The sequence below is a fragment of the Lepidochelys kempii genome, chromosome 1, assembly GCF_965140285.1.
Source record: "Lepidochelys kempii isolate rLepKem1 chromosome 1, rLepKem1.hap1, whole genome shotgun sequence".
NCBI classification, from domain to species: domain Eukaryota; kingdom Metazoa; phylum Chordata; order Testudines; family Cheloniidae; genus Lepidochelys; species Lepidochelys kempii.
Genome location: NC_136380.1, coordinates 252,980,914 through 252,996,432, shown reverse-complemented (window position 1 = coordinate 252,996,432; position 15,519 = coordinate 252,980,914). Strand labels below are relative to the sequence as shown.

The following is a 15,519-nucleotide window of genomic DNA, read 5'->3' as shown; positions in this document are numbered from 1 at the left end:
CCAAAACAGAATTATGTCACTTCCCAAGTGGGTTAATTACAGAGGGATAAGATGCAAGATAATGCCCCACAAGATCATTTGAGTCTGGATGGAAAGCAGTTTATGCCAAAAAACTAAAGATACCCCAAAAAAGCTTTCCCAGGTAGACAAGGCCTTTCTGAGATAAACATTTTCCTTTCTCAGAGGCTAGTACAAGGGGCAACCGTGGTAACAAGCAGTCGTCTCCAGAATAACAAATTATGAGGGATTAATTTTGGTGTTAGGATTTTTGGAAGCGAAAAAAGACTTGCTATTCTGGATATTGCTAATTATGGCTAAATGTATGTGACAGGCTATTTTGCAACTCAGAATGAAACATGAGATAAGATCACTCCTCTATACTCATACTTTACCTGCTGCATTACCGTGATCTGATGATGATATGCAGGCTCACTGAGGAAGAGTCACCATTGTACTGTTTTATAATGCAATATATCGGAGATACCATAGAACTATCAGTACTTGTGGTAACACATTTAAATTAGGAAGCTCTTTATTTAGGGGAAAAGGGTTATTCTCAAACTGTGCCAGCAGTTCTTCCATCGCTGCCTACCAGAAAACTCTGGGTTTAGGCTGCGACATCATGGAAGCATCCTGTAGATGCCTTGCCATGCAGCAGCTTGATGTTAAATACTCCCACTGTTTTGCCGATTGCCATCCAATCATCACGAATGACTAACAACTCCCAGTGTGCTTTTCTCATTCAGTTAAGTGAACGCTTTGGTCAAGGGGGTGCCCACTGCTGCTGAGGATGATGATGACGGCTTGTGTGGAGATGTTTTCTTCTGCCTTGCAGAAGTCAACCGTGGTGATGAAAGTCAGTCTCTGGCAAATGCAGCAACAATGGGGGTGATTAACCTCAGCAGCCAGACTGAAGGACATTTCCACCAGAACGCTTAGTCTCTGACAGCGTGGTGAATATCTGAGAGGAAGGAAGCAAGAATGTTTTCAGTATATTGAATGAATCCCAAGGAGGATGGCACCCAGATATATAAGGAATAATGCTACAACAATAGCATTTCTTATTCAAAGTAGTACATTGTAATGGCAAAGATTCATTTAACATCCTCATTGCTTCATAGTGCACACCTCTTGTCATCACCACTTTTCTTAGGGTTTTTATTTTTGTGGTCAAGAAGAAATGACTGAGGGAAAGTCACGTGGCTTTCTACCACTTTTATCTTAATATGGTAAATTAAGATATCACGTTAATTAAGATATCACGTTGATATCACGTCAAATATAATTCTGGAACCAATTCCAGCTCTAGATATTATGGATTCGGATTTACAGCACTTGTGCTGACCAGGATCTGGTGATTGGAACTCCTGCTTTAGGAGGTGTGAAGAAGATGTGGCTACCATTCCAACACATACACTGGAATTCTGTGCTATGTCTCCAGAAGTCCTGGGCAAGGGGAAGAGAATGATGGTTTTAAGCTAATTTTGTGTATGCCTGGTTCTGGGGCTAAAATGCCAACCAGCATAATTTTGAACAGCCCTGGAGGCTGCTTTAAATTATGGCAGCATACCTTGGGGTTCCTATCATTTGCGGTACAAGCCAGAATGGCCATGGGAATATACACTAAGGCCTCAACGTCTACTGCCCATGGCACAAAGGTTTGTCTGGGGAAGGGCCAGTATAGGGACACCTATCGTGGCCCAACATAGTACCTGCAAGGAGGAAATTCTTCCCCAGCAACTTGCCTGTTGAAGGCCAAGAATGATCTTGGCACTGGACAAGGACTCCAGGAAACCTGTGTTCCATTCCCTACTCTGACACACTTTTCCTCTGTGACCTTGGGCAAGTCACTTAACCTCTCCATGCCTCAGTTTACAATCTTCTGCTTTTATGTGTCCCTTTCTCACACTTCTTGTCTGTCTTATCTACAAGACTACAAGCACTGTGGGGCAGGGACTATCTCTTACTATGGGTTTATATAGTGCCTAGCACATTGGGCCCCTTACATGCTACTGTAATACAAATAAAATAATAATAATTGACTTTAATGGAGGTACCCAACCTCACATTTCAGGACCAGGCTCTTTTTAACTATATCTTTGACTGAAGGACCTCAAAGAGTTCCCCCAAAAATGAAAATCCATGAGCACAACTCTTCCCATGTAATTCTCTTGGATTCAAGCTGCTCTAACATGAGGCTGAAGGAAAAATATTCTTAATGCACTTTGTAAAGGTTTTCTTTCTTCCCCCCAGACAATAGCTAAGAAACCTTTGTAGATCTAGTCTACAAAGTGAGGACTCTTGGTGCTTTCCTGAAACTTACATTAAAAATAAAGATGTTCAAGAGTAGTTTTTGTAAAATGAAAAAATACTGAAATTCTAGAAGAAAATTAAGTTGCATGAAATCCAACAAATTATCTCAGTTAGTAGTTAAGGTTTACTACACAACTGATGGTGCTGTTTTGCACACATATAATACAGGAAGGATTACAGGAAATCAAAACCACTTCTATCTAAATGGTTCAAAGCTACAGTAATTAGCTGGCATCAAAGTCATCTCTGAGGAAGAATAAACTGAGAACAGAACAGAGTAGCTGCACATTTCAGCCATGCAAATAAGATTGAAATGTCTGCAGTTAATAGAGATCTGAAGCCTTAAAGTTCAGTAAGTTGAAGCCTTGCTGTATACAGACTGCAAACAGCTCTTTGGAGAATAGCATCAATAAATGATACACAACCTCCTCCCTCTGTAAGCAAATAAAACACTACATACCAATAAGGAATTCAGATACATGCAAGAAACTACCTTAATGTATAGTGAAAAGAAAGATATATTTAAGCTAAGGGACTGGGTTTGAAATAGGGCTTCTAATACTCCAATGCAATATGTGCGCATCTTAATCTTAATTTTCATTTCAAGTGGACTTTGATTGCACTGCATTGTTGAAGTCACTTTGAAATGAAAATAAAGATTAAAATGTGCTAGCTTTATCTGTTTTTCCTTCTTGGTCTTGACCCCAGCTTCTGGGTGTACCGGCCAGCTCTAGCTGCTGTGCAGTCTCTGCATAGCTTCTTGACTAAAGCAAACCAGCTGGGATCTGAGAGTTACTGGAAATATGATTTTTTGATTGAGAGCTTGTTAGCTGTACAAGTGAAGACAAGGCTATAGATCCAATAAATGGAAAGCACTCATTAGTGAACTAGCTGAGTCATGCCAGTTTTTAAAAGGAAGATTTGCCTGAATTGTAAATACCAACATTTTTAATTACTACAATTCAGTCTCTCTTAAAACCAGGTCTCATTAAGACCCAGTTTCTGCCACCTATACTCATGCTGAGTAGCACTTGTCTCTGCAAACAGTCTCATTGATTTCAAGAGCCTGTTTTGTAGAGTGAGTAAGAGAAGCAAAATCTGGCTCTAATTTATAAAAGCAAAATATTCATGCTGAATACCACTGTACTTGTCAGAAGACCACTTGTGAAATGAGATACTACTGGAAGTCACTGAGAGTGGCAGTATCTGGTCCTAAATAAAGATGCAATACATCTGTGCAGGAAAGTGATAGTAATTTCCTTTCCTTTGGCATGTTTATAAATATATAACTTAGAAAGCATGCTGAGGTCATTCATTGTTCTATTTATCCCAATGCACTCAGTACCTACAAAATGCCAACAGATTTTTTATTTTTTTGTTCTTGTTGGTGGCTGAATAAGAGATGAGATTAAGTAAAAGGAGCAAAAACCTTTTGACTACAAAATTATCACAACCCTCTGGAGCTTTTAATTTGCATCTTCCTCCTCAGATGATTCTCTCCCCCACTCCTCTCCAAATAAACATGATTAGCTGAAATTACCACACCAAATTATGTCTAATCATTCTAATTCATTTTCAATTTTAGCAGCTCAGATGTCCAAAATACATTATGATTATCATTCTATCTTCACACTGCATATGCTAATGCTCCATTTGAATTCACAGGTGTGAAGACTCCCACTCAGCCATCTACCAGGAAAAGGCCTCTGATAAAATGAGAACTTGTTTTCCTTTCTTTGAGGGTCTATAAGAACCCCATTGTAACATGATGTTACAGAGAAAGGTAAAACCTTTCCTGTGGATGCTTTGAAATCACTCAGGTATCTGCCAATCTGTTACATTCACAAAGGCTGTCATCTTGACCTACCTTGCATTATGCTGAAAACACAACATACAAATAGCACAGACAAGTGGATGGGGCTACTTTTGCAGATCTCTGGTATTTTATAATATTACAGCTCGTAGCTAAAATACGTACTGAAGTACACAGATTCAGTCCAAGACCCACTGACAGATTCAAGAGTTAAAATGGCTTAGGGTATGTCTACACTGCAATTAGACACCTATAGCTGCTCGTGAGTAGATGTTCATGATCAGGATTCTCGGGTTTCAGAGCTCAGGCTACAGCCCGGGCCCAAACGTCTACGCCGCAATTAAGCAGCTCCTTAGCCCGAGCCCAAGTCAGCTGGCACAGGCCAGGCACAGAGTTTTAATTGCAGCGTATGTCTAGTCTTATAGGAAATCCTCAGCTGGTGTAAATAGGCACTCTTCAATGGAACGTCACTGATTTACACCAGCAAATGATTTTGCTCCTTTTCATGCTTCTTTACTTGGAGTCAGACACATGAACTGAGTAAAGAAAAAATCTCCAGAGAGGCAGAATTTAAGAGAAAAATCATTAAGTAGTTGCTCTCTCTCTCTAGAATACCACTTTATAAGCCTATTTTAGATCAACCTGAAATGTTAGCCTTGATAACCAATTAGCAGAAATAAATATCTGAAGCCTCCATATACAGATTTCTGAGAGTCAGCGTGTGAGGAGAATTCTCTACTCTCAGACAGAGGAGACACTACATCATGGCAGACCATTGACATTAAATAGTTAAAGAATTAAACATATGTGAAGAAAAACCCTAAGTCTTTATATAAAGTCAAAACTTTTGTATCTGAAACTCCTGGTCATCCAAAATTCAAATCAAAACTGTGCAGAAACCAAAATTCATTTTTATAAACTCTAATTATTTGAAGATTTCCAACCTCTTCCCCGAGACCCCAAAATAAAAGGCTGTGAGACACATTCTCAGGTACGGCCAAAATGTGCCTTGTGCAAGCTGGGGAGTGTAAGGGTGGAAGTAGCTATGGGCAGGCTTAAAAGTTCACTCTTGAACTATCCCTGATCCTGCTGACACTATATTAGACTGGTCCCTGTGCTCTGAGTTAGAGCATCTTAGGGATGCTTTGATTTATGACGGCTATTAATGTTCACAAGGTTGAGGATCAGAAAGAGGGATCTTCTGGTGGAGCACAGCAGGTATGGGAGCTCTTACATTAGCACTCTTCCCCCTCATGTGCTGGCAGCAGGAAGAAGGGAGATGCCTGCTCTCCTCTATCAGAAGATCCCCTTGTGTTGGCTAAAGCAAAATGGCATAATCTGGTGTGATCCCCCTGGGGCTGGATGTGCTAGCTTTATGATCACATCATCTGGCACTGCAGTGCAAAGGGGCTGCACTGCATAAGAAAATCTAGCCTTATGTATTTTTTGTTTAGCGATACCACACAATAATAGACTGTGAAAACTCTGACATCACATACACACCTCTGCACAAACTGGATGAATTCCTATTGTGTTGTCCAACTGCGCTTTTGTCAGTCCACATTTGATGGCTGCTGAAAACCCCTGGGTAACTTCTCCAGCATTTGGACCAAGCACATGGAAACCGATAACTCGCTCCTAAATAAAGAAAATCAATTCAAGTAGCCTTGTACATTTATTCTCTTCAGATAGTCTTGAAGATTTTCTTCTTATTAAAGACAGTGTGTTTAACTTTTACTCAGATGAGTTGTTCCACTGACTTCAATGGGCTACTCACCAAAGTGAAGATAAGCATATGTGTACATCAAGCATATCGCAATACCAGGGCCAGTGTTAGTTGTTCATTTACTGTGTGTTTGTTCTGAATCATCTCAATAAAAATTACATTTTACAAACTCCCAGTTTAGCAGTTAAGTAACATTAAGTGTAACAACACAAGAAACGCTTATATATAATTCTATTTAGCTTTTCTAATTGGATTGATGTAATTGAATGATTACTGCTGAGCAAATATATTCACCGACAAGTAATACATATTCTGTGCAAAAGGTCATAAATCAAAAAATGGGCTCATGGATGTGCTGTTGGGTTCCTAGGAGACTGAAGCCTGAGCCTCGCCACCCAGGCCCAAAGCCCGAGCCAAAAGCCCGAAGCCCTGCTGCCCAGGGCTGAAGCCTGAGCTCTTCTGCCCCTTAGCTTTGTGGGGCCCCCTATGGCGTGGGGGCCCAGGGCAATTGCCCTACTTGCTACCCCCTAATGCCAGCCCTGTGTTCATTTCTGTGATTTTATTGTTTATTGCCCATGCCCTGTCCGTGACTTTTAATAAAAATACCCATGCCAAAATCTTAGCCTTAACTACGACCAATAGATAACATCTCTGGTGATTGCTGAAACAGACAAGGCACATAGTCACAAGAAAACAACTATCACTGCATACTCTGTTTCTCTAGCATATGCTAGTGTTCAAATGAAAAATATCTAGTAACATTTTAGTATAGCTCCTTTCCGTACTACCGAGAGAACAACAAATCTGATTTATAAAATATTTTACATCCTGAGCTGGTGTAAATTGCCACAGCTCCATGGACTTTGATGGAGTTATGTGATTTATGCTAGCTAAGGTTCTGTCTCTTTGTTTTCATGCCACAGCAATCCTGTTGGACATCAAAGGCTATCTGCTTCTGCTAACTACAAGACACACAATTTGTGATTTGAGTTTAAGATTATTTTTCCTCATTAGTGAGCACCTATGGGCTAGTTACCTATGAGCTATTTCAAGGATAAGATAAGGAGTAAAACCTAAAGTATATCTATTTTCAATTATCTTTTTTTTATGATATTGTATTAATAAGAGTTTCACGTACAAACTTAAATATTTAATGCAGTCAATTTTCATCCTGGATAACCTCTAACCCTATAGATATTTAAACTCATTTACAATTTTCAGGACAATAAAATGTGAACAAATTAAGGACCTGATTCAAAGTCCACTGAAGTTAATGGGAGTCTTTCCATTTATTTCAATGGACTTTGGATCAGGCCCTATAGCCCCAGTTCTACCACAGGATCCACATGGGTGTAAAGGTGATCTCCAAAAAGTGGAGACTAAATACTATGGTGATGGGCACTTTAGAAATGAGGTAGTTATTTAGACACCATAAGTTTGTAGTAGGATCCTTAAAATTACCATAGGTACATAAGACAACATGGATAAGAGTAACTAGATAAAATAGATTTTATAGACATTTGCTCATATTGGTTGCTAGATGCCAATATCTAGTAACAAACATACTGTCACAGTAGAAAAAGTTAAAGGCGAGGGAGAGACTTGTTAATAATTAAAGTCCAACTCAGCTCTTATTAAACAGATCTTGCTCACTTACAGCTGGGAATGCTGATTCTTCTAAATGGTTTATAATCTACTTAATGGTTTAACAGCTTCTGTAGAGGTCTGTAGTAGCGAAGGGTGGTAGTTTTATCCCTACTATGGCAGGTTAATCTTAGCATTATCATTTAAAATAAGATTTGTGAGGGCAAGACACAGAAATCCTGTTATAGTCATCTCGAGGGTTCAAAACTAACCCATGGATTTGTAAGGGGAAGAAATTTGATGGATTCCGGCTGACCTTGATTTAAGGGAGATGCATCTCCTAGAGGAAGAACAGGATGACTTTTTTAAAAAGTGTAAGAGCTATGTAGCATTACTAATAGTTTATATACCTACTTTTGAAATATAATGAACATTTCTAGTGATAACTACCAATATTTTTATCCTTATTGAAATCTACTATGTACAAATGTCAGTCATACAGACTGTTAAAGGGCCATTTTTATATAAAACATAAATCTTTGGTACATATTATTAGAAATGTTTAATAATATTCAAAAGGTAGATTAGTGACAAACTGAAGGATATTAATTTTTAACAAATAGGAAAAACAACTACTTATCCCTTTCACTGTGGCCCCTAAAATGACTAGCCAGTTCCTGTTTCCCCATGAGGAAAAAAATGCACTTACATTATCTTGAATATTGCAGATTATCTTTGCATAGCATTTGTTGTTGTCTCTAGATGGGACAGTCCACTCCAGTGGCCAGAAATAACTATGGTAAACCTAGAAATACAATAAGGACTGTAAACAAGTTTTATAAGTTTATGGTGCTAGGTAGGCTTTTCAAAAGCCCTCAGCATTGAACTAACTCTGCACCCACTGAAGTCAATGGGGAGTTTTACTGCTGACTTCAGCAGGAGCAGAGTTAGGCTGACAAGGGGCACTTTTGAAATTCTCACCCTTATAGTTCTTAAAAAGGAGTACAAACTGTGATGCAATGCAAGTATAAATCATTTACTAATATGTTAACTGACAATTATCCAAGCACACAAAACTTGGAATACTTTAAGTCATATAGAGACAAGATTTCCTAACAAAAGGTCTGAGGGGAGGCACACCAGGTACAAGGGAAAGGAATATTCAGAGTCCTGTGCTTGGGGAATGCACCTTCCGAGTCATCTGGGTGCACATCAACCTGAAGTGGGAAGGGTGGGGGGCAGAATGGGCCATGATCCTGTCCCTCCTCTACAACTGTCTGAACTGCTGGTTGAGTTCTAAGAGGGATCAGGTTTCCCAGTCCCCTGGAAGCTCTGGGAGTGGTTCCCTCCTGGAGTTCTCTGTGGAGCAGTGCAGCTCTACCATCAGCTAACTGTAAATGAATTATTAGATGAGAAGAGTTTTTAATTAACTGCAGCTTACTGAGAAAAACTGAACATATGCCCCTCAACAAATCAGGAGAGAACTGATTTAATGCATTTCACATAAGTAAGGTTCTAAGGCACTTTATAAACTACATATATAGAAAGATGATGCCACCCAACACTGAAATTTAGCCATTTCAGGGGTGAAAGGCAGCTCAAGACCACAACTAAAAAATGTTTAGAGGACAAAGAAAAGGAGAATACAGGTGCAACTAAGTGTTAAGGAAATTGTAATTATCCAAATTAGAAGTCAGCCAGGTTACAAATGACATTGAAATTCTTTTTGCCTCCTTCGATCAAATTTTCAAAAAAAAAAAAAAAAAAAAAAAGAGTCTTCTAAAACTGCAAGTGCATTTTTCAGTTAAGGGTCCAAGATTCCACACCCAGTTTGGGGGCTTGCACAGACTGGGTTTTGTGAACATAAACTGAAGGTGTGTGTGCAAATGAGAATTTCAGCCATCTTCTAGTGGCCAGAAGTAAGTCCATGTAAAAAAAAAAAGGGGGGGGGGGGCATTGTGTGTCAAATCATATAATTCTTTTTCCACATAGCTCTCTTAAAAAAAAATCTTCTTAGCTTTACTCTTAAAAGTTTGCTAATTTATGAACCAGTCCTTACATAATCATTCACCCAGGTCTTGCTCCCAAAACAATATCAATGAGAAGACACCATTCACTGCCAGATTCTTGCAAAGATTTTTTTCTTTTTTTTACTCTGTGGTTTGTAGAATATTTTACTGTTTTAAGGCCCAATCCTACAAATTCTTACACATGTTCAATTTCACTCCCATGAGCAATCTCAGTGGGACTACTCCCCTGAGTAAAATTAAGTATGTGTGTGTTTGTACAATCAGGGCCCTAGGGCTTGTCTATAGAACCATCTAGCTTACAGCAAGCTGAGGTGTAAATCCACCTCTGATCAGCCTTCTACATTAAGAGTATGTACACTTACTGCTGATCGATGCTGTGGCGATCGATCCACCGGGGGTCGATTTAGCGAGGTCTAGTGAAGATCCGCTAAATCAACAGCAGATCGCTCTCCCGTCGACTCCAGTACTCCATCGGAATGAGAAGTGTAAGTTAAGTTGACGGGAGAATTTCTCCCATGGACCCAGTACAGTGTAGACACCCCAATAAGTCAACCTAAGGTACGGTCGACTCCAACTAAGTTAGTCACGTAGCTGGAGTTGCGTAACTTAGGTCAACTTAACCTCATAGTATAGATCAGCCCTAAGTGTCCATGCTGACCCTGATGCCATTTCAAAGCAGGGTAGATCAAAGTGCACTAAACAACTAATAGTGCATAGTAGCAGGGTCCACACTGACAGTGGGTGGCAGGCTAGTGCAAGGTAGACTTACACCCCAGCTTGCCATGAACTACGTGTTTGTGTAGATAAGTCCAAACAGCCTAACAGGAATAATAACCATGGCAGAGGAGTATATTGCCATACTTTGTGATTACACCAATAGTTCAGCTTTGGCACTAAAAACGATTTACTGCCTTTCAATGCTCCTCCACTAATTGATCCCCTTATTACATCTAGAGACAAAGATTACATTTTTACAACTATTTCATGCACAAGCCCCGTTTGCCAACAAGAAAACATCTGCAGCTAGGTTTACCAGAATTGCAGACTAAGGTTTACACCAGGTTTTAGGATCTAACCAAAGCGATAAAAATATTCTTAGTATCCTGTTGCCCTTAAGGGTAGGTCTACACAGCAAAGAAAAACCCATGCTTGGCCTGTGCCAGCTGACTTGGGCTCACAGGGCTGTTTCATAGCTGTATAGACTTCCGGGCTCAGGGTGGAGCCCGAGCTGTGGGACCCTCCCACCTTGCAGGGTCCTAGGGCCCAGGCTCTAGCCTGAGCCTGAAAGTCTACACAGCAATGGAACGGCCCCACAACCCAACCCCTGCAAGCCTGGGTTGGCTGGAACAGGCCGGCTGTGGGTGTCTACTTGCTGTGTAAACATTCCCTCTTTCTGATAGAGGGTAGGAAGTTAAAATTTAATTCAAAAATCTTTCTTTTAATGAAAAAGAAGAACTAAACAGTTTACCTCAATATTTTCCTCCCCAAACTTCTCCAGCGCTGTCTCTTCTGAGAATCCACAGGCTCCGTATTCCAGTGGAGTGAACACTGTGGTTGGAACATTCACATAGTCGCACTGTATGGGATTAAATTTATTTATTTTATGTCAGCATGTTTAGCATCATCAATATACCAGTTATAAATCAGTGCATTGTTAACATTTCAGGTAGATTTGTAACACAGGAAGAAAAGATGGGAAATTCGTAACTCTGAAGGTATCACTTTGAAAGCAACAAGACCTAAGGGTGTTGCTCTAGAGTAACACCACTGGCTTCAACAGTTACACTGATGTAAAATGGAAATACGCAGTGGTGATCCAGACCCTATAAGTGAAAATATGTTGCTCCACTAATGTATCAGACCTTTGTTCTATACATATTTTAAAATGCCAAAGAACTTAGAGTTATGTATTATAATGAAAACACAAAAATGGGAAGTTAAAAATATTAGTCCAAACAGCATCACCTAGGATTCTGAAACCCTATTATTGTCTTATTAGGGACAATAAGCAGATTTACTAAATTGCCTGTGAATGAGAGTTAGTTTAATGAAACTATGGCTTTTGCTGACATTTATAAGAAAACACTAAAATTTAGTCAAAATGGACTCAGTTCACTTTCTTATTACACTCTCTGAGAGAAAGAAAAAACCCACTTACACTAGATAAAAAACAGACCTTTCTTGCATTCTTAAAGTATTAATTTTGTCCTGCACTTTAAGCAGAACACGTCTGCAGTAACATCTTTGCAAAGGAGGGAGACTGAAGAATAAACAAAGTTAATGCTTAAAAAACATGCTATGAGTATAAAGTCCAATATGCTGCATTTAAAGGTTTGAACAATGACAGTGCTTCATGCTAATTGCTTGCTTACCTTTAAGGTTGTTCCAGCATAAAGCCTTCGAGCCAACAATCTACCTGCTTGGATTGCCACTGGTGTGAGCTCCAGCTTGCCCTCCAACACATCCCCAATGGCATAAATATAAGGCACATTAGTTTGTTCCTCATCACTGACAGGAATTTTTCCTGATCTACAAGTTAGATTAACAAGAGACAAGGCATGAAGTAACTCAATATAGGAGACTGGAGGAGTAAAATATTAATAACCTGTAGAAGTAAAGCCCTCTAGCTCTATCAGAAGGATACATACTGAATTTCTCTCAGACACCTCAAGTAGCCAGACAACCCTGTGTTACAGACAACCCTGTGTTACAGTCTTGGGCCAGAATCTAAGCTGGTGCAAACCAGCATCTCTCCAACCAAAGCTATACGAATTTACACACCAGATAAGGACCTGGGCTCTTGAAGCAGTAGTCAGGCTTCTGAATTACAGAGTCATAGGGCAGGACCCAGATCCTCTTCTCAACACCCACCCCCAGTAGCCGCATTGGGTACAGAGAATCTCCAGGACCCAAAACAGGAGATATTCTCCCACACAAGCTTTGGAGCAGAAGCAGAGCTTCTCTATTGCTGATAATCCAACCTGATGGCAGAAGTTGCTACTGCGGCCCTAACCCTCGGTCTTCCACTTTAAGTGCCAGACATTCATTTCAAGCTTCTAGACCAGTGGTGGGCAACCTGCGACCCGCACGCGGCCCATTAGGGTAATCCGCTGGTGGGCAGCCAGACACTGTTTACATTTGCACAGCCACCTGCAACTCCCAGTGGCTGCGGTTCACCAGTCCCAGCCAATGGGAGCTGTGGGAAACGGCGTGGGTCACAGGGACGCGCTGGCCACCACTTCCCACAGCTCCCATTTGCCGGGAACGGCAAACCACAGCCACTAGGAGCTGTGGGCGGCCGTGCAAATGTAAACAAACTGTCTGGTGGCCCGCCAGCAGATTACCCTGACAGGCCGTGTGGGGTCTGTAGGCCGCAGGTTGCCCACCAGAATTCTAGAACATCCCATCTAAGGGCAACTAACAAGAACTTTTTTAAATGTTATATTTAATGAGTTATTAAAATATTAATAATTCTCAGGTTGCTAATAAGTCAATAGCACAGTTGGCATTACAGGGAGGGGAAAAGGTAGATAACAAGGAATTCTGGACAGATGTTCATCTCATGGTAACAACCAACAGTATTGACTGAAGGAATTATAGTGGGACCACTATAGACTCCTATACAAAGGTCACTTCACACTTCCCATTACAAAAATTCTGTAACTTTTTATTTTAAGAACTCTACCACCCTCCATGACTTACACAGGGACTTTAGAATGTGGCTGGGGAAGGTCCTGGTGTCAGGGAAGTGTCTTTTGCTGTTCCCAAGAAAAACAACAAATGGAGACACTATAGGTGTAGAGAGACTCCAACCAGTTCAGCACATCTCCTCAGCAACCTGGGCTACTGTGAGCACATCAGAGCTGTTTTCTGCTCACTGGCTTTCAGTAGAATATTGGTCAAATTCTAGGCTGCGGCCCTTCTCTTCAAGGCGATCCATAGCCTGAGCCCAGACTATCTAAAAGATCAACTAAAGCTTCAGGATGAATACTATGGCCAACATCACCACTCCTCTTGCACAACATGCTCCCTACAGTGAGGGAGAAGCTTGTCTGTGCAGGAGAATGAATATTGAAGGGGTGGGGGCGGTCCCAGACTGTGGAATGAACTCCCCCAAGAACTAAGGACCATCACACACCTCATTATCTTCCACCTGAAGTGCAAGGTGCATTTCTTCAACCTTGCTTTCTCACTTAAACATACAGTGGCATGTACTTTAAAAAAGAAACAAAAACCCTAATAAACACATCCCTACTAAAACGCGACAGTGCAGACACAATTCTCCCCCCGGGGAGAGGATGAGAGGAAGAATGAACCATGTGACAGATGCTAGTCATGCTGCTTAATGAATTGCTGGAAGCCAGTGAGAGATACCATGGTGACAAGGGCAGTCTAAGAACCTAGGTGAAACAGACTATGTTTGCATTACTGTCGTGTTTGTCCTTTTCATGTATTTAATAAAGGGCGGCTATCTGCTAAGAGCTTTTCTACTGCCATATAAGTGAAATGGCAAGAAAAATAAAGGTCTCAAAAATTAAATTTTATGTCTTATATAACTAATGTTGCAATAGTAAGTCATATCCACACAATCATGAGAGCTGCAAAGAAGTTTGTTCTTACCTTTCATTGATCTTCACTCCGACTTTGTCTAAGCCGATTGTTCTTGTGCATGTGTCCCTTCCTACTGCTAACAACACCTGAAAAACACCAGTGCATGGTATTAGTGATCTCCTAAGAGCATGGAAGGGCATTTGCATACTTGCCTGTTATTATACGTTATTACGCTATTTGTATTATGGTAGCGGCCAGAGGCCCAATCAGAATCCCACTGTGCAAAGCACAGCATTAGAGACAATCCCTGCCTCTTCCATGAGCTAATGGTGCCAGCTGATGTTTTTACCATTAAGCCCAGTTAAACATTTTCCCCTCGAGAAAACATCCCCAAATGCAGATCAGATCCTGTCTCTCCACTCTCTCATCTGTGACACAGAAGTATTACGACACTTTTTTTAAAAAAGCAAGACGTGAGTCTGCAACAGTTCTTTAACGAAAGGCTTCCTTAATTAGGGAATTCAAAGGCATTGGCAAATAAGAAGAATGCAGAACAGTCACCTCTTTTTGTTTTAGCTCTGGAACCCCAAGTAGGATATGGCTGGATATGTCCCCTAAGCAAGATGATGGTCAAAGAGGACTTATCTCCACACAAGCATTTGCTCAGAATGTTGGCCAGGCCAGGTGAAATTCTTCACCTATCCCACCAATTGGCCACCTTTTTGAGCATGGTAGATTCCCAAAAAAGGGTCCCTCAAAATCTGCAATTATGGTCAAGGAGTTGCTTCAGCCCTCACAGTGCCACACATCCAACCACTAAGAACTGTTGAAGATATGTTCAAACACTCCCTCTCATCCCTGCTGGGTGACTGAGCACTTCAGAGCTGTAATACTACCAGAGGGTTCAGCTAAACTTAGTTCTCCAGAAGAGTAACTGATTACATTCTTAACTGAGCCGACTCATCAGCTCATTGGTCCAAAATGAGATGACAGCCCTTGGGAAGGCGAGGTCAAGGTGATATAGTCAGAGGAGGGGTATTGGTGGTGGGAAATCAGCAGCTTTCTTTATGAAGAGATGGCTCAGGTTTTGAGACCTGGGGCCTCCCACTAGCATAAGTCAGAAAAAAAGGGTAGTACGTAATTAAGGTCACACAACACAATTACTATTAAACATTTATATTATGGTAGTACCCAGAGGCCCTGGTGTGATACACTGAGATACACAGAGGCTCTATACATACATAGAGGTGGATAAGTCCGTTCCTCCAAGCACTTACAATCAAAGGCCCTGATCTCACAAGGCTTAACTTTATGCACTGTAAGTAGTCTCACTGACTTTGTGTGCATAAGTCTTGCCAGGATCAGGGCGAAAGAAAATGAGTGGCATGCAAAAAGGTGAATTGAAAAGGGCAACCATCAAATATATATAATACACACACACACAAAATATACCATTTTAGTTTTGTCATTAAAAATAAGTATAGCTTTCCCTAGCTGTCCTT

The 15,519-nt window shown here is 40.7% G+C and overlaps 1 protein-coding gene across 6 annotated transcripts in view; it reads right to left on the bottom strand.

Annotated features, from left to right (window-relative positions):
* Window positions 1-514: 514 nt before the first annotated feature.
* The window catches only part of TXNRD1 (thioredoxin reductase 1), a 49,042-nt gene continuing 34,037 nt past the window's right edge, over window positions 515-15,519 (bottom strand). For all 6 annotated transcript variants that reach the window (XM_073323953.2, XM_073323914.2, XM_073323933.2 and 3 more), the window contains 6 exons: window positions 14,087-14,163; window positions 11,839-11,995; window positions 10,935-11,042; window positions 8,146-8,241; window positions 5,630-5,764; window positions 515-961 (listed from right to left, as the gene is read on the bottom strand). In XM_073323953.2, the coding sequence (XP_073180054.2) occupies window positions 899-961; window positions 5,630-5,764; window positions 8,146-8,241; window positions 10,935-11,042; window positions 11,839-11,995; window positions 14,087-14,163 (636 nt within the window). In that variant the 3' untranslated portion in view covers window positions 515-898. The remainder of the gene's footprint in view (window positions 962-5,629; window positions 5,765-8,145; window positions 8,242-10,934; window positions 11,043-11,838; window positions 11,996-14,086; window positions 14,164-15,519) is intronic.